The 24,508-nt window shown below is 45.3% G+C and overlaps 1 protein-coding gene and 2 long non-coding RNA genes across 8 annotated transcripts in view; 1 reads left to right on the top strand and 2 right to left on the bottom strand.

Moving 5' to 3' along the window:
* Positions 1 to 15,074, bottom strand: part of LOC120735293 (calcium/calmodulin-dependent protein kinase type II delta 1 chain) — a 68,382-nt gene extending 53,308 nt beyond the window's left edge. For 5 of the 6 annotated variants that reach the window (XM_040034594.1, XM_040034596.1, XM_040034593.1 and 2 more), the window contains exons 1-2: positions 14,756 to 15,073; positions 12,836 to 12,930 (exon numbers count right to left, since the gene is read on the bottom strand). In XM_040034594.1, the coding sequence (XP_039890528.1) occupies positions 12,836 to 12,930; positions 14,756 to 14,817 (157 nt within the window). In that variant the 5' untranslated portion in view covers positions 14,818 to 15,073. Of the gene's footprint in view, positions 1 to 12,835; positions 12,931 to 14,755 lie in introns of all 6 variants that reach the window. The other variant, XM_040034592.1, reaches the window with a different exon arrangement.
* LOC120735295 lies at positions 930 to 12,829 on the bottom strand. The gene is made up of 2 exons (XR_005696214.1): positions 3,642 to 12,829; positions 930 to 3,566 (listed from the first exon to the last, which is right to left on the bottom strand). It is a non-coding gene; the product is annotated as an uncharacterized LOC120735295 (long non-coding RNA).
* LOC120735297 lies at positions 2,326 to 12,797 on the top strand. Its single transcript, XR_005696217.1, has 3 exons — positions 2,326 to 2,443; positions 12,030 to 12,039; positions 12,785 to 12,797. It is a non-coding gene; the product is annotated as an uncharacterized LOC120735297 (long non-coding RNA).
* Positions 15,075 to 24,508: the final 9,434 nt, after the last annotated feature.

Raw genomic sequence — 24,508 nt, 5'->3', positions numbered from 1 at the left:
CAGCATGTAAAAATATAAAATAAGCTCTGGCGGACTTGGTTTTATGGTAGGTCTTAAAGGGTTAAAGAACCACCAACGATACCTGATAAGAGGGGTAAAAAAATTAGAGCTAAGGTCTTGGAAAGCTCTGGTCAGCTGGTTTATTTGTGAAGGTGCGATTGGTCCATTTCAATTTATTTAGTATTTTTTTTAAATAAAAAAAAAAGTGATGACATTTTTTAACGACCCTGATGAAGCCACGAGCCGAAACACACTGGTCACTTAATAAAGTTGTTTCCTGTTACTTTGAGCGGAGTCTCCACGTCAGCTCATCTGGACGCCACGTGCAGTTTGAAAGTCTGCACCTCTGCGGTGACCTCTGCGGTGACCTCTGCGCACTGAGGCATCTGGCCCGACATAAACCCAACTGAACCACACGCCTCAGGGTCCACTGACCCCACGCCCCTTTCATAACTGAGGAGCTGCTGTCATTTCCGTTTTGTTACAGCGCCACTACCCACTGACTGAAAGACTCCTCCTTACTTTGCCACGCCGTTAATCACAATCAAGGTAAAGTGACAAAGACTTCCTGCAGAGCAAATGGGCCTCCTCACAGTTTGCCTGAAGCCGCACGGCGCTGAAACCTTAAAGAGCTGCGTTTGAGTCGGTGTTCATGATCCTCCTTCATGGTTGTTGGCTGTGACAGGCTCTCCTGGTGTTTCCCATGAGTGCATCTTTACTCACATTGTTTTGATGACATACTTACACTTGTTGCAATAACAACGTAAATGCTGTGACGGTAAAAATGGGACGTATAACTCATCCTTTAATCCCACGTGATGACCTGTGAAGAAATAACACTGTGTCTGGATCTGGACTCGTCACAGATTTCTCCTCCTCACCTCTCTGTTTGTGAATATTTGTCATCTTCCAGACGTAGCTCAGTCCTGCTACGTCTACACATGCAACACAGCGACATATATCTGACACGTGCTGTAAGGACGATCGGCATAACCCGGGAGAGTTTGATGTGAGGGATCGGGTGAGGTCAGTGTTTACATGAAGCACTTTTATTCTGGTTAGGCTTTTAATCCGGTTACTTGTGTCCACGTAAACACGGCTCCTGCAGGAAACATGGCCTGACGCCAAACTCGCATTGGATCAGGACTCTAATCTCCTGCGATTAAAGAAGAAACCGGTCCTACTGATAGCCCGCAGCACACGTGTGTTACAGACGTGTGTGAGGAAAGTCCTAGAAATCCATCATATAATCCTAAAGTGTCACCGCGTTGTTCTCCAGACTCCTGCTGATGGTCACGGTTGGACTAAAGGTCATGTAGAAAGTAGTCCGCCTGCACAGGACCGTTATAGGACACAGCTGTTGCTACTGCCACGTCCTCCTCACAGATGTCATGTTGAAACCGGTCCTGCAGATTCAGGGACCGTCTGAGGAAACAATCAGGAGGACATAATCCCAAGTAAGGGAGCGAGCGGGGAGGTGTGTCCGGCTGCAGTGACGACAGCACGAGAGTGGGATTATAAACCCTGGATTACACACAAAGACACAAATCCACCACAGCATTTGGCCCAGGTTCTGCTTTTGACACACGATCTGGAATGAGGCTATACTGAGCCACACAGGCTATTTGAGGTCAAACAGTTGCTTTAATTACAGCGCAGAGCGCTGATTAGCTGTGACGACCATCACTCGAGTCTGAGATGGCCAAGCTTTTATATCAGACAGCGTCGAGCAGTCGTATCCACGGCGTGGCGATGAGGCCGTCACTCTCACACGGTCATAATGAGAGGAGAAGTGTGACAGCAGAGCCTGTTCAGGCTGCTGGATCTCAGGCTTGAGTGGGAGGAAACCGGTGGCAGGTCTCACTGTCGTTTCTCAAAATGACGACAATGAGAAAAGTCAGCGCTGGAACAACATGTGCGTTTGGATGTGCCGTACAGGATCAGAAATATTCTCTTTAATCCTGACAGTCTCATTTCAGAACGTCTCAATAACACAGACGCTTGAATCGTCCACAACAGCTCATTTGTTTAGCAGGGAGTCATCTGTGCATCGATTTGCATTGGACTGCAGCTTCTCACACACCAAACCTCTGAAACACACACGGGTGTCTCTTGTAGCTCACGGAGGCAGTTTGCAGAAGTGAGTCACCCTCGAGTGGAGGCGTTTAATCTCAACAGCGGTGACACAACCTCGAGTATCTCAGGCTGCAGCTGCCGTGACGGCTCCCACACTAAATCCAAACGGGTAAAGAAACTGATAATGAGTTCAGCCTTTGATTGAACCTGCAGGCCCACACGAGGTGATGACCAACAGTCCCAGCACTGAAGCGCTGTTACAGCAGACAAGCTTTACAGGTTTGTTCAGCGCTGATTTAAAAGGAAAATCAATCAAACGCATAATTTCCCTCCATTTAATCAGACGTTTCTTTGTGGCCTGAAAGTCGTCTCCAACATTAAAGATTAACGGGGCTAGCCTGGTCTGGAAAGTTCATGCAGAGGTCGTGTTGTTCTTTGTGCTTACAGCGGAGTAGGGTTGGGCGATTACACTGACCACCGACGACAGGCCGAGCCTTTCACCGATCGTTTTTATAAGAGCGACCGATTTATGTGCCCAAGAGTTTGTAACATGCTGGCTGAAGCTGAGAGAAGCAGGCAATGTTTTAACACCACAGAGCAAAGTGGCATACATGACAAATGGATACACAAACTCATTGTTTTATACAGGGGCTGGCTGTGGCGCAGGGAGAGCAGGTCAGCTACCGACTGGAAGGTCGGTGGTTCGATTCCTGGCTTCCCCAGTCTGCCAAATATCCTCGGGCAAGATCCTGACCCCGAGTGTGGCCTCAGCGTGAATGTTGCTCAGTTTGAGTTTAGAAGTGCATGAATGTTGTGTGGAGCGGGACAGCAGAAAAGTGCTACGCAAGAGTCGGTCCATTTACTCATAACAGAAGGACAGGCCGTGGCCCGTGTTCAGAAAAAACTAAATACTTTATTTTTAAATCAACGGTGGGAAAACGAGACAGTGGCTTCTTTTTCCACTGTAAGCGTCTTTTGTGCGACTGGCACGTCTCAAATGAATAATCTAAAAACTATTAACACTGAAACAGACAAAACGTAGAAATTCTAAATGCACAAATCAGTCGGTGCATGAGCACATCGCTCCACCCATGGAAGAGTCTGCATCAGTTACCGGACGGACGAATGCCGGGGGGAAAGGCTTTACATATCGCAGCCTTACAGCAGAGCAGGGATTTACAGGACAGACTAACTTATTAGGCATTTTGTTTCAGTGCTTTTTCTCAGACTCATCCTTTCAGATCCTGATAGAATTCAAAGATTATTCACAATTAGCAACTGTACAATACGTTTAGTATCGCCACAGACTGACACATGTACAAATGCATCGACGAACGGAGACCGTTTCCCTGAGGGGAGCTGGAGAGAGGCACTATGACGGGGAGAGACTTGTTCAGAGGCAGCTGCACGCTCAGAGAGGCTGCAGCTGAAACGTGCCAGGCGCTACAACCACTGGCTGTTTAGCTCTGCTTCAGAAATCTGACGTTTCCCTGAAAGATGAAAAATAAACTGGAATCAACCACAGAAATGTGAAGCGAGTCATTGTGTGTGCACTAAAAACGAACCAAATATTCAGCTGAATCAGAGCTTGTTACACTTTGACTGCTGGCACTTCAGCAGCATCACGGCTGGGTTGTTCTCTCAGAAAGGACAACTGTGAAGTAGAGACGCTGAGATGCTGCTTCTCTCCAGAGCGTCCTTCATTTAACAAATACAAACAAGTCTTTGAAAGAGAAAAAGCTCCATAACCGTTTGTGACGTTTCTCTGAATAGTGCTTTTACTGAGGCAAACTAATATCTAGTGGACATCACGGGAAATAAAAACAGCAAATACATCGAACGCAGTCGTCTCTGAAGCAGTTCATTCAAGTGCAGCAGCTGACTAGTTCTGCCATAAAAACACATTCAGTTTAATAAAAATACTTAATCCACCAGAGCAAAGTCATCATATCGGGAACTCCTAACACTCCCGATCTCACTGGAAGCGTTTCTATGCCCGGGTCGTCGTCTGTTTGGGGACACTCCCACAGGCCTTCAAGCACAGCCCACTCACAGCGTTTAAAGTGAAGTACAAAGACATTCAGGTCCTCTGGAAAGGTACCGGTGTTATCTAGCCGACGCCGCCACGCGTTCAAACGGACCCTCGAGTTCCCACGGTTTGTCTCACAATCACATGCGATCATTTGATGCGGTGCTGCAGAAAAATGCTGTCACGGTTACAAACAGGTTTTTGCCTCTGTCCATCAGCACAGTGGGTTTTAGAGCAGTCACGGTGGGATTCATGCAGACCGTTAGCTTTGATTCAGGGCTTTGAGAAACTTCAAAGTCTTTTTAATGTGTTCCAAGCAGGAAAAAGAGCAAAAGGACTGGAGCAATGACGAGGGCCGCATCGTGGCGATAGATGAACGGGTTGGAGCACCTGCAGCTCTTGGGGCTGTTCCTGGTCTGCATTTGTTAGTTATCAAAAGCAGTCTGAAGAAGCAGCGTTGGTGAACCTGCAGCAGGATCATCCACTCCCCGCATCCACCATCAATTATGACCTGATGACTTGGTCCCAGGTCGACCAACGGAGAGGCCGTGACTTACTGTTCCAGGTGAGGGACCGGCTGCCTGTTTAGCAATAAAGTGGTGGCTGACTGGCATTACCATCTTCAGAGAGCCACGCCCACCTGTCTTAGAAAAGATGAAGTGTGTGTTGCTCAGGTATCTGTAGTAAACATTATATCTTTGGTGGATCAGAGACGTCACCCCTCACAGCGACGTCACCTACGCAGCTCGATCAGTGCTACTTCCATCAAGTGAACCCACACACTTTGCTTCCTGGCTGACATCCCTGCTTCTCTGCACACAAGTGCTCTGTAGCTTCACACCATAATCTCCCAGTCACTCTAGATCTGCTCAGCCTGTGTCATAGCCTCACTGCTCTTAAGGAAATCACACCACTAACCTGCCTACGAGGCTCTTCCTTCCTTTATCACCTCTCATTCTTTTACTTTATTTTCCTTCAAGAAAGCGTTTGTTTCAATCGAAGAGCAACTCCTCAGTTTTAATGATTGTTACTAAAAAGTAACCAAACAGGTTTGGAAGCCTGTTTGTTTGGATCACAGACTCACAGCTCGTTTTTATTTATTTATTTAATTATGTTTATCCAACTAACTTATTTATTAGTCGTGACTGTCCAACTATAAATTGTAAAAGTACAACAAAGGACTGTTGTCCTGTAGCTGAGCATTCAAAGGTCTTAAAGAGACGCTCACAACGCTGCCCAGAAACAACTGAAACTCTGCTGCTCTTCTAGCTGACAACGCTTCAATGATGATCCCAGTCTGCATGATCACATTGTCATGGAGACGTCATGCAGCAACAAAAGAGTTAGTAGTGAGGAAAAGATGTGGATTAAGGTCCGATCTGGTCAGCTTGTACAAACATGGCAACAGGTCCGTCTCTTTTGCGGTCAGTCAAAACTGAGCCATCTGTAAAGTTAGAGCTCTTAGAAACCACATGTGGTCCCTCACTACCAATCTGAAATGAACAGTTGCATTGTGGGAAACAAAGTGTTACTCTGCCCACTCGTGCACGCCGAGTTTGCCTTTGCATACTGAACTTTCTTTACTTCACTTCATGTTATTTCTCAAACTCATGGAAGCAAAGCTACAAGCAATGACTCATGTATGAAACACGGTCGTCCCTGAACTGCACTCCCTGTACGCTTGAGGCTCGATTCTTCTGTGCATGTAAAGCAAGGAGAATAAAGAAGGTCGCTGCTACGTCCACCTCCATCCAGAACTCACTGAACAAACTGTGCATGAGCTCCGACTGCATTGAGTGTTTTTTATTCAGCCCACTGGGCGGATCATTTGGATCCCATCATACAGACGGTTTGTCTCTGAGATTATCCTTAACAGAGCAAAAATGATCTCAGCACGAGGATCCCACCTGAGTATCAGGTAGCAAGGACAAACGCAGCAGAATCCGTCTGAAGCAGCTTCTTCTCAGTGCTTCTTTCTGAGTCAGAAGAAGAGCTCTTACCGTGGCCACAGCTTCTTACGTCGGCCTGTTTGACACACTGTGTGCTCCGCTGTTAATATTCATTACTGATGCTCTAATCAATCCCCATGGTTAGTGATGGAGAAGATAACACACGTCAGACATCATTAAATGGTGTTGTGTGTTTCAGTATTTCAGGCACCAAGGATGCAATTTGATATATGAAGGTGAGTTTGAGCAGCACATCTATAAGCTATCAGAGAATCTTTTCTATTGCACGAATGATGAAGGATGAGCTGAAACAATTATTCTTTGATTCCCGGAGTAGGATTTACCCCCACCAGGGAGCAAACCTATTTAGCAGGGACATACTCATCAAACCCAACGTAAAGCAGGAGGTTACAGCTCTTTGCATCTGAGAGGTATAAAGTGACAGAGTTAAAACTCCAAAGCTGTTTGCAGTTTTTATGTTTTCATGGCTTGTTGCAGTTTGCACCTTTCAAAATCTGAGCCTTGTATTCAGCGGGCGCACCTCTTCCTTTATAGTTTTATTTCCTGTCACTCCTGAAAACCACCGACTTCAAGAAAACCAGTTTTCCTTTTAAGGAGCTCGAGGAACCTCCCACAACCGGCGCACTTGTAGGCCATTACACGAATACACGATACAAAGCAGGGAGGTGTTTGGTAGGTGGACGGGGGGAGTCCTTCATGGGTCACGGACACATTAACCAATGAACACAACCAACCAATGGACAACGGACTGAACCATCAGAGGTCATGAGCAACAATGCCCTCCCTCTTTCCCTTTGCAGGAAATCTAAAGTAAACCAAGATAAGGACATGACTGAGAGGACAGAGTACGACTCTCCGCTCACTGAGCCAACCAGCAGTTTATTAAGGCGGAGGAGCGCACCACTGGAAGACGGTGTCCCTCCACAGGAGCACCCAGTCTGACAGACAAAGAAGCCTAATTAAAACAGGCACCTGTCCCTCAGCTGGCTGCCCTACTTGGCTAAATCAGGATTTAGAGTGAAGCCCAAAGGAATTACTCCAGTTTGTGTCTGTGGGTCAGGAGGGTTCTCGCGACTTAACAAAGCTACGACCAATGAAAGAAAACGCTGCACACTTTCCAGGGTAACTTGAAGCTAAAAAGACCAAAGTATCATCTTCTGGCAGAGTAGCTCAAGGATTACTCGTAATCCTGCCTCGAGGTTTGGAGGCAAAGCTCATGTGCATCTTAATGATGGAAAAGCTGGTGCAGCCAAACTTTCACCAAGAAGTCACTCAACTTATGGACACATGCATGACTGTACCACTGGCAACTGAGCCTCCAATTCCTCAGTCTGAATCACAGCTTTAAATCCAACCTTTGGCAATGAACCAGGTCACAGACATGAGCCATGACATTGAGACGTCTGAGGGACTTCCTTCCATGTGGATTCACCCTCAGTATGTGGCTGAGGCACCCGGAAGCCCAAGAGGAACCAACTGAACTTAAACTTGAAAATGACTGTTACACTAACAAAGCTGCAGAAGCTCTTGGTCACCGTGGGAAGTTAAAGGTGCATTTTAAGCAAGAGGAAACCTGTAGCAGTCCCAGGGAGGGAGGGGCATGACCGGGCTCGCGGAGGGAGGCGAGACGAACACAGGAACGACCTGCAGAATTTATCCAATCCACTTAAAAACTGAGCCTGGTTCTGATACAGCGCTTTTCTACTGGGAAAAACAAGTGTAAAGTGCACGCCTCACCCACTCGTAGAAGCACTTTTTCCTTTGTATTCATCATTAACCTGCACTCATACTCCAGGAACCTGTGGTTAGTATCTTGCCCAAGGATTCGAGGGATCGAACCACCAACTATCCAACCAGGAGCCTGCTCTGCTACACCCTTCTTTCACGTTTCATGTGCAGCTAGTCAGAGCTAAAACAGGAATATCATTAATGACATTTAGTTGAAGAAAACCCAAACAAAAGCCGAGCTTCCCCATCGTTTGATCGGATGAGAACTGAGGCAGCCTTTTGCCTCGGACTGGGGAGTCCTCGCGCCCGCTGACAGTTGCTCTGTTACACGGCAGCCTACTTTCTGTTTTTCATGCTCCCCTGAGTAGGTCTGATGAGATATTTTTAGCCTGCTGCACACAGCTGAGCTTCACTTAAGAGCAAGTCTGGGGTGAAATCACCAATATTCTAATATATACACAAACACTTGAGCTGATCTGCAGCACTCGCAGTGATACACAAACTGTGGCTCCCTCACTGATAGATCAGACTGGAGTTATAGGCCATCCTGGGTTAAACACAGCTTTCCACGTGCAGATGCATCAATACCATAATAAAAACATTAAATAAAATCAGATTAGTGAACTTTAGTGCCTGCATATGGAACCCCCACTGCTACATGAATGTTGACAGCTATCTATGCGTTTCACCTTATATTGTTTCGAGGTTTCAACTGTTCTTCTACAAAATGTGACTTAAGTTCTGGTGGATGAATCATACCAGGACCATTTCCATCCACGTGCAAAGCATCAGAAACTAATGTGTGAACAAACGTTCAGCTTCACATATCTGATTGTTCTTGCTTCCAGAAAGCTTGGTGGGCATGCAGAGTCCAACTACACCGCCTGTTAAACACATGGACACACACAGGATTCTGAGACCAGCAGCCTGAGCTCTACACAGATTCACAAGTAAACACAAAACCTCCTGAACCTGGTCTCTCGTTGCCTGTTTGTAGGATGTATGAAGTGCAGCTTGCAGTCTGCAGGCGGCGGGCGCCCTCGGCATGAGAAGCTGTCTAAGTGATGGCAGAGACACGAGGACGTGCACTTAGGGATACTGAGTCATCACTTCTGTCACACGAACAGCTCACTGGTCATTCAAGTCCTAGACCATGTGGGTCAGTCAGGACCTGAAGGAGCCGTGGACACAATGAGACCACGTCATGTAGAGCTGTACACGCTGCACGAGGCTCTGCTTTGTGTTACAGCATCTTCCTTTTGTAACGCACTACGTCTCTCTTTATCCACCTCTTTCATGTGTGGCCTTAGGAAGGCTGCTGTGTAACTGGTGTGTTAAGCCTGTGACATTGAATGCACACACACACCTCTGACGGAGCACTTTACTGATGCCGACCCTATAAAACCAGGACTGAGGGGTCAGGGGTCACGGCTCGTGGGTTTCGGTGTGTTAGGAGTGCTTGTGTTACGCTGTGTCTGAGCGCTGATCACAATCAACAGCACAAACACTCTAATATACTTCAACACCTACATGACCCCGCAGACTATATTTAGCTTCCCATCTCGTTGTGTTTCCATGGGGATGAAGAGTTCACATCGAGCGGCTGGGCCTCGGGTATTTTCCAGAAGCAACAACAAAGGGCTCCTGAACCAGAGCTTTCCCACAGCCGGTGGGTCTTCAAGTGATCACTTCCACTCCGGTGAGTCCAAGCATCACTGGGTCTGACTTTGTCCTTCATACAAGGCTGCCGTCTGTGAAGACTTCCACTTCACTACATCTGGGTGTTGGAGTTATGTTCGGGATTCTTCCAATATTATGCTTTTATTTTGAAGAGCCGGTTAGAATGCAGATGCACTCTAAACCAGGGGTGTCAAACTGGCGGCCCGGGGACCACTTACACTGACGTGACGAACTATAACCTGTGAATTGACCTGTGAAGGGAGGATTTGTTTGTTGTTGACTGCATTGACTGAGGCATGTAGCCTCATGGGTAGTGTAGTCTGTGCTGCAGAGAGCGTGGGACTGCCCCTCCCACTGTGTGTGTTTGAGCACGAGGCAGAGAGAAAGTACGAGTTTCTACCGACAAGAAACGGAAGATGAAAGCATGTAAATATAACAACAACAACAGCTGCAGCCTGACGAGCCCGGCTGTAAGCAAGCCGTCCAGACTGTACGCCGTGTTTCCCTCCGACACTCTAAAGCTCTGTTGGAGCCTTTCCACGCCTCTCTGACAGTTACCAGCTACGGGCCCAACACGGAGCCCGACGGATTAGGCAGAGCAACCTTCATCACGGTCCTGACCGAGGAAACAGCAGAGTGCAAAGATGCTGAGGGATCGGCTGTGTTAGTGCAGTGCTGCGTTTTTATTTTGTTAAATACAATCACAGTTCGTGCTGCCACGCGTGCACACAGAGGACCGGTGTGTTTATTTGGTGGTTCAATGAAAGATCTGTGGTCACGTTTGCAGCTCGTCTTGTTCTACGATACTTGAAATTAAATTTTAGGAAACATTTGTGGGTGTTTTGTTTTTTTGTACCACTTGAACACTAACGTGTCCAAAGAGACTACAAACACATTTACAGGTAATAGCTACCTGCTAACGTGTTAGCAAAACCTGGTAATGACTTTTCAAATTAACTGATGCACTCTGAGCCTCACAAGTGCCAGCTTGTTTAGGCCGGGGGGGGGGGGTCTCCAGGTCTGGTGGCTACTCAAAGCTGCACAATCTCCAGTGTGAACATCAAAATTAAAATCCATTAATTAAAAACTGTCCTCCTGCCTTGGCTGCTTCACCCTGCTGGGGTGATGGTGCTGGCAGCTCAGGGCCGACACTGCTGCCAGTGCGTTCCCAGCATTGTCTATCAGTTTAACCCTATTTCATAATTACTGTTCATTATGATGTTACTGAAGTGTCCACACTGTGACAGCAGACTAGCATGCAGAACAGTCCCCATCACAGACGTGTAGATTCTCAGTGAGATCTATCAGAAAGCCTTCCAAGCTCAGCTGCAGCACTCTGCAACCACGTGTTCCTTCACTAGAACTACTGCTGATGTGATGTTTGCAGACACAGAAGAACTCTCAGGTGGAGCTTCTGTTTAGGACTTCTCCTCACAAAGCAGCCGTGGCATTGGTGGCACTCTGGCCTCTCCCTGAACGAGACCGTCAGTTCGGATCAGCACGCCACCGTATCTGCATGTGTTTGACTTTCAGAGCGTCTGTCCTCCGGCTGTGTGCCGACATCCTAAAGTGCTGCAGGCCAGATTAAAGGGATTTCACAATTTGAATGAAGAGATGTCATTGTGAATGTTGTGATTTATCAGAAGGTAACCAACCCATAAACCTGTAAACCAGAACGCGGTGCTTACGCGTAAGCGAGCTGTGTTTGAGCAATGTGGTGATGTGGCCAAAAGACCACGACAGCAGCATCATATCGGCTTTCTTTGGGATTTCACTTATTCTGAAGGCGCAACCCAAAGGGCTCATCTGCATCTCTGCCTCAAGAGCTAGGATTATTTTCACCTCATGACGCTGAATGATGGAAAAGTAGGACGGATGTTTTTCTCCTCGTGAACAGCCCCATTAGATTTATATGCAATTCTTTTATAACCACTCCTCTGTCCAACTGACCTTCTTCTCCTCATTGGGTGAGTCAGCCTAAATAAGCCCGGCGTGGACTTGTGACAAACTAGCTCAATATAACCGACATGAATGTGAAACGTCCATCTTTCATATTCATGTCTGTTTGTCTCAAAATGAACCGTTTACGGTGATATTTACATCGTTTTCATGTAGAATTTCTTAGCCTTCTCTCTTCTCTTATATTTAAAATGACCACACTACGGACAAGCGACTGTTGTTATGCGTTGTCGTTAGCAACAGCAAGGGCAACAACGAGCGTCGCGCGGCTCCGCTAGTTTATTTCCACATAAACCTTTCACAATAAAGCTGAAGATCCTGTTGAGATTTTTCAAAATAAACGGAATCAGGTGAAATAGTATTTACGGACGAGATGCTAAAAAGAGCCGTCAGCACGCCGCCCCGCAGCACGCCGCCCCGCAGCACGCCGTGTAATGCATACAAAGAAAATCGCGGCCGTTCCAACTCATCTACCACTCGACTGCAGCTACATGACGCCCAGCTGAAAACACTTCATGCAGGTCGAGCTGCCCGAGACTCACAGAAGTTACAGAAAACAAAAGTTTTGTGATGAATATCGTTGTCAGCACGACAAACGTCTGATATCAGGGATGTGAGATCATCGTCGCTCAGCCCTGGGACAAACCATCTACTGTGCCTGCTCTCCCTTCTCATTGGTTATGATGTCCCCTCCAAGGCTACAAGGTTAAAATGAGTTCCTAATCTCTCAGCAGCTAAATGCGTCTTTTTCTTTTTGTTTCATTGTTGCAAGTCTCCCTTTTTAAAACCACATTTGCAAACCCTTTGCTTTCCACACAGCTGCTAGCTGCAGGGAAACCCCCTGCTCCCCTCCTGAGAGGCTGCACTGCAGTCACTCTCCATCACCACGGCCCATCTATTCAAGCCCGTCTCCTTCAGTTTGTGCGCCGTGCTTCTGCCGATTAGCACTTGGACAGCAGCGGACGCCTGGGCTCCTGCTGCACGGACACTGATGAAGTTGTTTTTGTTTTTTAGTAAGAAGATGAAAACTTTAAAGACAAAAGAGAAGCTTCTGGGTTGGACAGACACTATCACATGAAGTTCACGAGGCAACGCTCTATAATCATGTTTTTAATGTGAAGCCCTCACAAATCACCGGCTCACACAGCAGAACGAGTCGTGAAAAGGCCACTGTGATGATGCAATAACAAAAACGGAAAATAAAAGTGAATTTGAAGCTGCAGGCAGTGAAACCCGACCACATCTGGCAGAAATGGCAGAGGCATGAAAACCATAGAGCCAAAAAGAAAGAGGAAGCTGGTTTGAGGCGTGACGGGGCTAAAAAGAAGCTATTCCCTCTGAGTGAGCCACCGCTGCATGTTTGCAGTGAGAGGCTGAAGCAGCATGTACTCACCTCTAGCAGACAACTTCTTGGTGTTGATTATCTTTGCAGCATACTCCTGCCCCGTGGAGATCTTCATGCACCGCCTCACCACAGAGAAGGCCCCCCTACAGGACACAATGAAGCAGGGATCAGCCTCTGCACAACCAGACTCCTCATAATGTGCAAAGACATTTAAAGTGTTTTCTGTTGCACTGTTACATCTGAAAGTCCCGGTCGAGTCTCGGTGTCACGAGTCCAAAGTTTCAAGAGCCATTTTACAACACGCACCATTCGACGGTGCAACTAACCCTAACCCTGCAACAAGTCAGAGGCTGTCTAACTCCCCACTTGTCCCTTTTCAGCGTGCAGAGTGATCGTTGTGAAGCAGCTTATTTTCAGCTTCTTGGTTTCTGTTCCTAAACCAGCAGCAAGTAAAGTAAAGTGAGTGAAACATGCAACAAATGAGCAAGTGTGCAGCTGCCCGTGTCCACAGCCAAGTGTAAGCAGGCTTCATACTCTGCTGCAGACACAGACAGACTTCTCTGGCTCTGCCTGAAGTCGCCGCCTCGACATCGTTGGTGCACTTTAATCACGTTTAACACGAGCGAGCGAGGCAGCGCTCCTTTTTCTGTGACCCTACAGGAGAAAGCCCGGGTTAGCACCCGGCGCTGTGACGGGCTTCACTGAGCCAAGCGCCACAAACAAAGCTCGACTGTGCTGAACATCATTCGTAGTAAAACTCTGCACATGAAACTGTGCAAAGTCCTCATCCATGAAGAACTTTGTTGTAGCAAAGTGGAAAAAGGGTCTGCTTTTTACAAAGCTTGAATCATTTGTCTTTGTTTCGTTTGCCTTCTCGCGCTTCTTCTCCTCTCTGTGCTGACGTTCACTGTCGCTCTTTTCAACCAATCGCTGCTCTAGCTACACACAGTGTATTTGGGAGGCCTGTACGCGACTGACAGCTGAACATACAGGTTAACCAGAAGAAGTTTAAGTGACTGCGGGTTGCAAACTAAACACAGGTGAGCATCAGGTGGATGTCAGGCAAGTATATGCACATCCTCTCGGAGCTCAGACTAAAGGTCGGGTCAGAGGTCATCAGCTGAAGCACACGTGGAAGCATCAGCAGATCCCTGCACAGCAGCCACACCTGCTTCCTGCTCATGTAAACTGGAGAAGGCTTCAAACAGGCCTTTCTAAGAAGCGCCTCGTCGTAGGAGCGGCAAAGCATCCAGTTTACATCATTCACACAACTTTGCATCCAGTGGTTCTTCAGTGAAGGCCCGCAATAACTCAAGTCTTTGTTCGGGTCAGAATAACAAAGTGAAGCAATCATTTGAATGAACCACAGTGACGTGATGACCGTTCAGTCTGACCCCAGATCAGACCGAGATCGACCACAGCTCTCCAAAGCCAGCTCGGGTTCAGGTGCATGCGTGATGAAGCGAATGCACAGAGGGGCGGGACTGTGGACAGAAACACGTCGTTGGCGTCTGCACAGAGGGGCGGGACTGTGGACAGAAACACGTCGTTGTTTACGAGTGACCCCACTGACCCCAACGAAACCAACTTCCTGCAGTTTTGACACACTGACTGGTTTTTGACAGAAGTTGTCCTCAGCCTGTTTTCTCCTCAGCACGCAGCATTTAGAGGCCACACTTAAAACACGGAGCTATTTCAGTCGGTTGACCCTTTAACGCGCTCGGTACTGACGGGTGGGGTTCATAAAGTCCCGAAACAGCCGCGAAGTATCACAGACGTGGAGTCAAACACGGATCCTACAGTATCTGTGCGGCTGTTAGCCGACAGTAAGACTACAGGTACAGTGAAGTGCCCACAGCGCCGACTGCACCTTCAAGGTGGGGTCAGGCAGGCGGAGGTGGCTCCGTGACCGTGGGCAGCAACTGAAAGCAGCAGTAACTTCAGAGACACAAAGAGTCACGAACTCACTTCCCCAGCTCCTCGTACAGCTGGTACTCGTCGGTAAACCTGGTGCAGGTTGTTGAAGCCATGCCGAGGTGATCGACTCGGGAACTGGAAGCTCGCTCGGTAAACAGTCTCCACGAATCCCTCCGAGTCCCAAAGAGCCACTTGTCGCGCCGGGGAAAGAAATGAAAGCGCAGCCGGGAGGTCCTGTGGGCGGAAGTCCTGCAAGCAGCGCAGCCTCCGTCTGTCCCGGTCCCGCTCGCAAACCTCGGCTCAGTCCTGGACGTCGCGACCTACTGCTGCGCTCGTCTCTGCCGCTTGGATTAGTTACCACGGTCAAGACGAGGCCACACACACGGACACACTTCCGGTGGTGAAACCACAATAAAGCCAACTTCGGACCCGCGCTCTCACGTCCTCGTGTGACGTGAATATTTTTGGCAAAATTAATAGCAAATATTTAATTTGAGGTTTATCTGATATTTATGTCACACCAACTAATCCTAATCTCAACGTGATTTTTCCCTCTTTTTACATTTTTCTTAAACTAAGGTTCACGCGGTTCATGATACATATTTGATCAAATAAATTTGATGTTATTTCAATATTTCAATTATTCCAACTATTTCACGTCACGTTTGAGCACCACCGTTTTACTTCTTTTGCTTTGTTTTATTTTGTAGGAAACTAGCACAACTTCCGCTTTTTTCCGCGGGCCTGATGAAGCACGATTTCACCTCCGCGCTTCCTTATTGGGAATCCTGCACAAGGGCTCCCTCTACAGGCAGCAAGTCTGCCCTGCTGAAATCCAGGCTGTTGGTCCGTAAAACACACGGTTCGCTTTCGTTTAACAGAACAAAACAACTATTTCTGATGGTAAATAAAAGTCACAAAAATCATATCTATCGCTTATAGGTTGGTTAATTCACCCTTATTTCCACTGAAAGGGTCCCAACAACTGGTTCTGAAGGCAGGAATTAACTTAAGATAAATGGGAGATATTTGATAGGGTGGAGGAGCTGTGTTTCCACGTGAAAACTGGACAAAGGTATGAAATAAAATATAGAGTGATGTACTAAAACACAGCTTGATCCAAAACACACAGTCTGCACTTCCATCACTTTCTTGCAGCAACCTTCTGCACCAGATGCAGACGAGACAACGTGAGTGAACGATTTCCAAGTACAGCGAGTTACAGCAATCTAATCATGAGGAGATTGTTGTGGTGCTAACAGTCTTTGTGTCACTGAGGGAAAGGATGGAGTTTATTAATGTTCTTGTGCTGAAAAACCCAACCTTTAAAAACCAGTTCAACACATGTAACATGTCCAACCTGAGTAGAAATGATACCAAGATTCAATCCACGGGCTTGAAATGATACTTCTACTCACTGTGGTTTGTAAGGACCAAAAGGAATCTGTCTTTACTTTGAAAGAGTCACAGAGTTCCACTTCCACAGGCCAGCCAAGACTACAGAGTTACAGTAAGCACATGAAAAGAATGGTGCATTTGTCTGTTGTCAGTTTGGAAGTGTTAGCAGACTTTATGCTTACAGAAGATTTAAGCAAAACTGAGATAAATTAGTGGCCACCTAGTACAGGAAAAGAAGCTTCCTATCTGTACAGAAAGGACTCTGAGGAAAAGGTCTGTACTTTGGCAAATTGATCCTTGAGGTACTTTAAAAGACACTTTTAAATCAAGTGCTGCAGTAAGATCTTAAAGAACTGAACTGGCACCATCTCCAGTCTAATCTGAAATCAGGAGGCCGTTAGAAAGACTGATGTAAATGTTTCTGTTGTGTTACAGCTGAATGGCTGTGTGGACACCGATTTCTCGAGACATATTTATTTAAGACTTGTCAAGGTTTGCACTGTTACGTGTACACAAAAGGAAAAGCCCTCGCTCTGTTATTTGCTTTATCTGCAGCAGCAGAGTGTTTCAGGTCAACACTGCCATGACTCACAGTCAACAGGATCAATAAGTCACCACCTTTGAAGTTCTTTTTGATACCACAAAAAAGCTTTGGAAAGCCCTTCCCTACTGTTCGAACCAGCTGAAGGGACATGGAGCCACGTACAGGAGACTGAAGAGCCCTGTGGGGCCCAGAAGGTCAGCCTGCTGTTAGAACCAGCTTCCTGTTTTCAGACACTGATTTTATCTCTTGTGTGCAAAAGTCACTGAGTTCAGCCAAATATATTCAAAATGACTCAAGTTCAGGGGATACACATGCATCTTATGTATATAAAAGAAATATAAACTAATATAAGATAAGAAAATGAAATGTTGCGATTGAATACGGGTAAAACGCGCAGTGCCTTTGTTTCATACGCACATGGTGGAAAAAGCACGGCGGCGACGGAGGACGAGAAGAGCGAAAGCAGATCTTTGAATGAAACAGATGAACCTGAACTGGTTTGTAAAAATGCTGCAGCTTCAGTGGTGTGGAACTGGTTTGGCTTTCGACCGTCAGATACACAACAAAGAACATTTTTTGCAGAACATGCAAGCGGGCCGTCGTTATTACCGTGTTTTTCAGACTATAAGGCGCTCTCAAGCCTTTCATTTCCCCCAATATCGACAGTGCGCCTTATGTATGAATTCTGGTTGTGTTTACTGACCTCGAACGGATTTTATGTGGAACAGGCGCTCGAAAATCTGCCATAAAATGTTTTAGTAGGACTTTGGTAAGCTATGAAGCCGCTTGATTGTCGGAGCATGAATTATATCGTCAGTCATGTCGATATCAAAGATATATCCTGATAAAAGTTTTTGCCCATACCGCCCTGCCCGCCCTGATAGATAGATAGAGTCATATTTCTATTCCTATGCTGAATTGATATCATACACAGATGCACACAATTGTCAAACTATGTTTTCATTTAATGTCACTTTCTCAGTTTTTCTCTGTCATATATGTGGACAGACAGACAGATTCATTAACCTTTATTTAACCAGGAAGAGCCATTGAGACTAAAAACCTCTGGCCAAGATAGGCAGCAGCAGCTGTCTCAGAAATGACTCAATTAAACACAGGCAGCAACAACACACATGCAAACATAAATGAAAAAATTTAATAAAATTCAGTAAAATTCAATAAAGTTCAAATAAAAATAAAAAATCAGTTAAAATAAATCAGTCTAACTGAAACAGTTGCATGTTATGGCCTGAAGGATTCGTAGTTTAGATTTAAAAGCACTTATTGAAATGAATTCAGGACGAAGAGAATACCGACCAGCATGTTTCATTGCAAGCAGGGAACATAGATAAGAAGGCAGCAACCCAAGTATCGCCTTAGATATAAACTGAGTTCCTCCGACTTACCAAAGCAGGCCGTCCTACCTGAGAGTATACGAGATACTGACATTCACGGTTAGTGATGAACCTCAGAGAAGGATACACAGTATGAACCATTCAAAGACACTGAGCAGAAGCATTCATATATAGAATATCTCCATAATCCAGCACAGGCAAACATGCTGCAGCAACCAGCCGCTTCTTTGTATTAAAAGAGAAACACAACTTCTTTTGAAAATAAACTCAACTTCAGGTTTTTCACAAGGTTCTCTACATGTGGTTTGAAGGTGAGTCGTCAATTAAGAGTCCCAGATATTTACAGGTGTGAACCAACTCTATCTGTACAGAAAGCATCGTCATCATCAGTTGGCTGCCTGACTTGCTGAGTGGGCTGATTATCTCCTCTCGTTTCTAAGAATAGATCTTTTCATTGAGGAACAACTGCACGGCTACATGTTGTCAGACACACACACACACACACACACACACACACACACACACACACACACACACACACACACACGCTGTCTATTTGCATCACCATGACGATGGGTTATTTTTAGGACTGACTCCAAAGCAGCGATCTCCTGCTCCGTGCTGCCCTCTGTGTTAAGATGTGGTCCTCTTCCTCCCCTGGTTTAAGAGGTGGAAAAATAAAACAAAGATTCTACAGACTGCCATCATTTTGAGATTTAGCCTTACGTATTCTGACTTTTGACTATATTTCACAATGTTTATGGGTTTAAGCATGGATGGGAAGAAATAAACATATAGCAACAAGCACGCAGACGTAATCTACTGAACCCTATTAGATAAAGTCGAGAGCTTCAGGATTCCCTCATTAAGAGATGATGGGATTTGTGTCCAGCATTAATTTATCAATATTTTTGAAGAACAAAAATATGACAAAATGCTAAAAATATCATTTGCTGACTAAACTGACAACGCGTTCAGCTGTCTCAAAGCCATGAGGATTTAGTTGATGAAATATTCCAGCAGAATCTAATTTTGTGGCTTTGGCAAAATGTAGTTTAAGCAGCACTGCAGCTCACTGTCACTGAGGGAAGCTTCATTTCAGTGCAGCTGCTGCCTGTTGCATGATTGCACAGTTGAAACTGAAATTTTTAACAGGTTCAACAACATTAGTATCTGAGTCTGAGTGTTATAAGCATGTTCATCCTCTAATATACAGAATAGTTTTTAGAATGATGTAACTTTTATGGCATTTTGATAGAAAAAGCTTGAAAGGTTAGATGACGTCCCCTTGCTGAAGAGCAAAGGCAGAGTGACACCACAACAAGGTACAGCTGAAGGTCTGTCAGCAGTGCAGGTATGGAGATGTATCCCCACAGAAGATGCAACACGTCTCATTATGTTGTTGATTTTAAGACTATTCTACGCTAGATTCGACACAGCAAACAACACGAGACCGGACAGTGTACGCATCATGGATGACACCAGTGCACGCACTGTCTGAGGAGGATGTGCGGAGACGCTTCAGACAGGTGAACGCAAGCAAAGCTACTGGTCTGGATGGGATCCCCGGCCGTGTCCTCAAGTTATGCACAGCTCAGCTGGCTGGAGTGTTTACACACATCTACAACCTTTCCCGCTCTGCAGCTGGATCCTTAGCTTCCTGTCTGACAGACGCCAAGTGGTCAGACTGGGCAGCATCACCTCATCCCCCGTCACACTGAACACTGGTGCACCACAGGGGTGTGTACTGAGCCCTCTCCTGTACTCACTCTACACCTACGACTGCACGGCCACTAGAAACTCACACATCATTGTGAAGTTTGCGGACGACACTACAGTGGTGGGTCTTATCACCAACGGTGATGAGACGGCTTACAGGGAGGAGGTCAGCGCCCTGACCCACTGGTGTCAAGACAACCATCTCACCCTCAACGTCGCAAAGACAAAGGAGTTGATAGTGGACTTCCGGAGGTGCAGAGAAGTACACACCCCCATCACCATCAATGGCGCTGCTGTGGAGAGAGTGAGCAGCTTCCAGTTCCTTGGAGTACATCTGGCTGAGGATCTTACGTGGTCAGTACACACAAACAAAACAATGAAGAAGGCGCAACAGCGCCTCTTCTTCCTCAGGAGACTAAAGATTCGGCATGAGCCCCCACATCTGGATGCCTCCTGGTATGGCAACAGCACCGCTTGCAACCCCAAAGCTCTCCAGAGAGTGGTGCGGTGTGCGGAAAGGATAATTGGAGGTGAGCTTCCCTCCCTCCAGGACATCTACAGGAAGCGGTGCCTGAGGAAAGCAGGGATGGGTTTTTTTTACAAGAAGTGTAGCTCATACATTGGAATAATTGTAGACTTTTTAAAACTTTATAAGTATGAAACTAAAGATTTTGAGTTCGTGCACATTGTGAAACAAGAATCTAAATATTTGTGTCACAAAGATTTCTATAAAACATGTTGTTTATGGGGATAATGTGGCAAATCTCTTGTGGGCCTAATAATGATGAGTGGTGATTGAAGAGAAAGCTTGAACCCAGGCTCTGGACATTTTCATGACAAGTGACAGCGCAGACATGTGCTAACGAGAGAACATGTTTTATCATCATGAAGTCATCATGAAGCATCGTTAAAGTATCACTTCAGTAACGCTGCTGGGAGAAAGAAGTGTTGACTCATGTTTTTAAAACCCTTCTGAGGCCCTGGGACCATTTTTGTACATTTTAGTTTTTCAGTTACAAGCCATTTGCACTTTGTTGAATGGAATATAGCCAAATTCTCTAAAAAAAAGTTTGGTATAATTTCATTTCAAAATTCAAGTCTGACTTCCTTAAATTAGCTTCAGTGGCTAAGCTAACAATACACATCCTCTTAAGGCCCTAGTGGCCGTTTGCGGCCCCATTGACTTCCATTATAAACGCAATTTTTCACTGCAAAATAATTACCGTTAAAGTAATCGTCATGTTTTCAGTTTCGGTTTCAGTTTGGACTAGGGGCCTTAGAATTGTAATTTTTTTATTTGTCCACCAGGTGGCGCCCTTGTTTCACATTTGACGCCTGCTTGAAAATACACCTTTCCAGCGGGCTGCTCGAGACAGACCAGCGGGAAAGGCAGACTCATTCCCGGCGTGCAGCAGCAGCTTGGCCCGCTGCTCGGGTGGGACCATTTTCTGCCCTTAGGGCTTTTAGAGGGTGCATTTTTTTTTTTAATCAACAGAAAATTATATATTTGTTTTCACGTGGTATCGGACGTGTCTGCTGGAGACACGGAGACCCGATCAGTATGCCCCGGGGCTGCTCGAGACATACCCGCGGGAGAGGCACTCCTCCCGGGGTGCAGCAGCAGCTTGGCCGCCTGTGGACCATTTTCTGCTCCTGCAAAAAAAAATAAAAGTGGATCGAAATGAATGTTGGTGCCAATCTTTGGTCCATCTAAAGGCCTAATTATAATAACAATCAAATATTACTTCAAATGGTTTTTTTTTTAAAATATTTAGTTTTTTTGTTTTTTGGGGCTAAAAAACAGGGCGCTCATGTAATACAACTGGGATTTAAAGGGTTAAGACAACGAAAATATAATTAAAACTTTATATAAATATTTCAGGGAGAAGTAGTTTTAAAAGACTGACCAATTTAAAGTGGAAAAAAATATGAATATATAAAGTTTTTATAGCACTTTTTGGGGCGTGTACATTTTTGGTCCCTAGGGCCTTTAAAGGGTGCATTTTTTAGGGCCACACTTATAACACTGTCCGTGTTATGTGTATCCATTTATCATGTACGCTCCTTTGCTCTGTGGACTAAAAGGTTTCGTTGTATTCATGAAATAAACCAGAATTGCAATGACTGCATGTTTTACTGTTTTTCTGCTTTTGTTCACTCCAAGTTTGACAAAGCCCACAGCTCACAAACATCTGTGGGATTATAATATTACTTTATGCCATGTTAGACCCCTAATTAAAGATTGTGAATTATTATGTAGTTTTAGTTTGCACTATTCTCCTGAATTAGAAGAAGGTGGTAACTATTGCATTAGTTAAACTGATTTGCATTACATTAGACTGCTGATTTATTGTGGATGAATGATATTGTTTTATGATGCATTATACTGCTGAGTTATAAGAAATACTGTTCGCAGAAAGTCATCGCCTTATTTGTCTGATTAGAAGAGAACATGCTGGAGTTTTCTGCCCCATCTCAGCAGGAGCAGATAAACAGGGAGCCAAGGTCGTAGCTTAGGCGCTGTGTGAGAGAAACCATGTGGATGTTTAGGCTTTTATGATAAGGTGGAGGCACCAGAGGCTATAAGAGTTTGATCAATACTCCACCATTTTGAGATCTGAGGCTGTCTGCATACAGTGTCCATCTCCCACGCGTGTGATCATTAAAATCATCGTTTGACTCAACCCGGCCGGACCAGTGTTGTTATTGTGGTTTTTCCTCTTGACTCCATCTCCAATATTTGAATCTGTAACAGATCACAGAGCAGTCTCAGTGTGTTTAGCTGCTTTTACCCTGAACACAATCAGCTGACTGAGAGAAACGCCTGTAGTCCTCACTTTGGTCATTGTGAATGTTGAAGGAGATTTGTTCCACCTTATACTAGTGTTTCCTGCACTTAATCCAACACTACTATGTTCTATTTAAATCCAGATTCCTTTTATAGTTTGCAGTGAAATTTGTTAAGCCGTTGCTTATTGGGACAGAAGTACAAGTTGCTCTTTACTAATGTAACGATGTAAAAGAATGAATATAGTTTTGTTGTTGTTAAATTGCTGTTAAACTTGGGATCTTAACCATGGGTTTATTTTGAAACTTCTATTTTGAAAATCCGCAGCGGAAGTCTGCTACTGGTAAACGGGCTTTCCCTAAGCTTATCCATTAGTAGCAATGAAGCTTTTGCTGTGGTAAGTTCTTCCTCAGTCCGCCCTGACTCAACATGAGTTTAAAACATATTTGAAGATCCTCATTGAAGTTAACATGACAGTGCATTAACAGCATGAACTGCCCCTCCAGTAGCATCTGAGTAGATTTCAGTCTTATGACCTTGTTTTGCAATTAATGGGTTAGACGGTAGGACAAATGGACACCCTGAGCTAGCGGCTAACAGCTAGAGGAGACTGTCAAGTCTAATAATTTGAAACTTCTCTTGATAGTTGGGCGGGATCCTGTTGCTGGAAACCCATGGTTATTCATGTCCCATGTTATTGCAGGTATGTGTATTTGAAACATGTATTTGGTTGAGCTGCAGGCTAATTCTGAAATACTGCTTATTAAGTTTTGCCCAGTAGATGGCAGCATTGTTCCATTTACTATTGTACATGAAAGGAAATTTTGGCTTTGGTCTGGAAGTTTATTTATATTTATATGAATCTGCATTTAAGTGAATTAATTTCTCTTTCGTTACCTAAACCACAATGCAGTAATGTTTTTATTTTATTTTCCGTGATACATTTTGTTGCCATTTTATTTTTCAATCAATATTTGTTTTTTATTTATTTTGAGAAAACTGAGAGTTCCACTATACGATCATTAGCTTATCCGTTAGTAGCAATGAAGCTTTTGCTGTGTTGGGTGGAATCCTGTTGCTGGAAACCCATGGTTACTCATGTCCCATGTTATTGCAGAGACCCACAAAAAGGGGAATAAACCACGCCTGAGCTCTACCCATCTCGAGTCCAGAGAGTTTTACTCATACAGCACCGGACATAGAGACTGAGGGGGGTTACACTAATACATTGTAGATAGGTTTATTGCTGAACGACACAGCTAGCAGTCTCACACACTCTTTAGGTCTTTGAAGTTTTGTGTGTAATGGTTTAAACTCTCACACCTCACCCTTTTCTCCCAGTATCACAACAGTCTGACCCCCAAAGTACAGCTCAGTAACAAGGACTCTGAAGCCAGAACAGAAAGATACAGTTGGAAGATGAATGATTGCGTTTTTTATGATGCGTAGTAAAACTACCCCCTCTTCTTCTTCTCTGTGTTGTTGTTCTTGTGTGTGTGTCTGTGTGTGTGTGTGTGTGTGTGTGCGCGCGCCTTAGAAGTCAAAGTACACATTAGCCACACTTACAAAGAACATTTTGAATTTCATTTAGAACTGAGATTCTACGTCGTAAGCAGAAATCTTACGCTCAGCCAGAAGCGTGTTTCCCCACTTTCACAATGCTGAGGTGACAAATCCACAACCCCAACAGATGGTTTGTCACACGCTGGGTTCAAACACTCAAAAATCAACACAACAGCAGGTTCAAGAAGGGCAAGGCCCCCTTTACCTACGCAGCCTCACACACTATAGATTTTTAAAGTTGTGGTGTACAATGGTTTAGCCACAGATGTGACTTCTTATTTATAAGTGTCTAGACAATAATAGACACCGTGTGCTCTGTGACATTATCGTCTTCTGCTTCCATTGGTTTGCATTTTAAACTCCCAGCCTATCAGGTTGTTATGAACGGCTTATATTTCTAACATTTTGTGATGTAAAAGTGAACCACGCGACTTTTT

This window comes from Simochromis diagramma, unplaced genomic scaffold (assembly GCF_900408965.1).
Source record: "Simochromis diagramma unplaced genomic scaffold, fSimDia1.1 OVJJ01000439.1, whole genome shotgun sequence".
Taxonomy (NCBI): Eukaryota; Metazoa; Chordata; class Actinopteri; order Cichliformes; family Cichlidae; genus Simochromis; species Simochromis diagramma.
The sequence above is the reverse complement of the archived record's forward strand: the minus strand, read 5'-3'. Positions and strand labels throughout refer to the sequence as shown.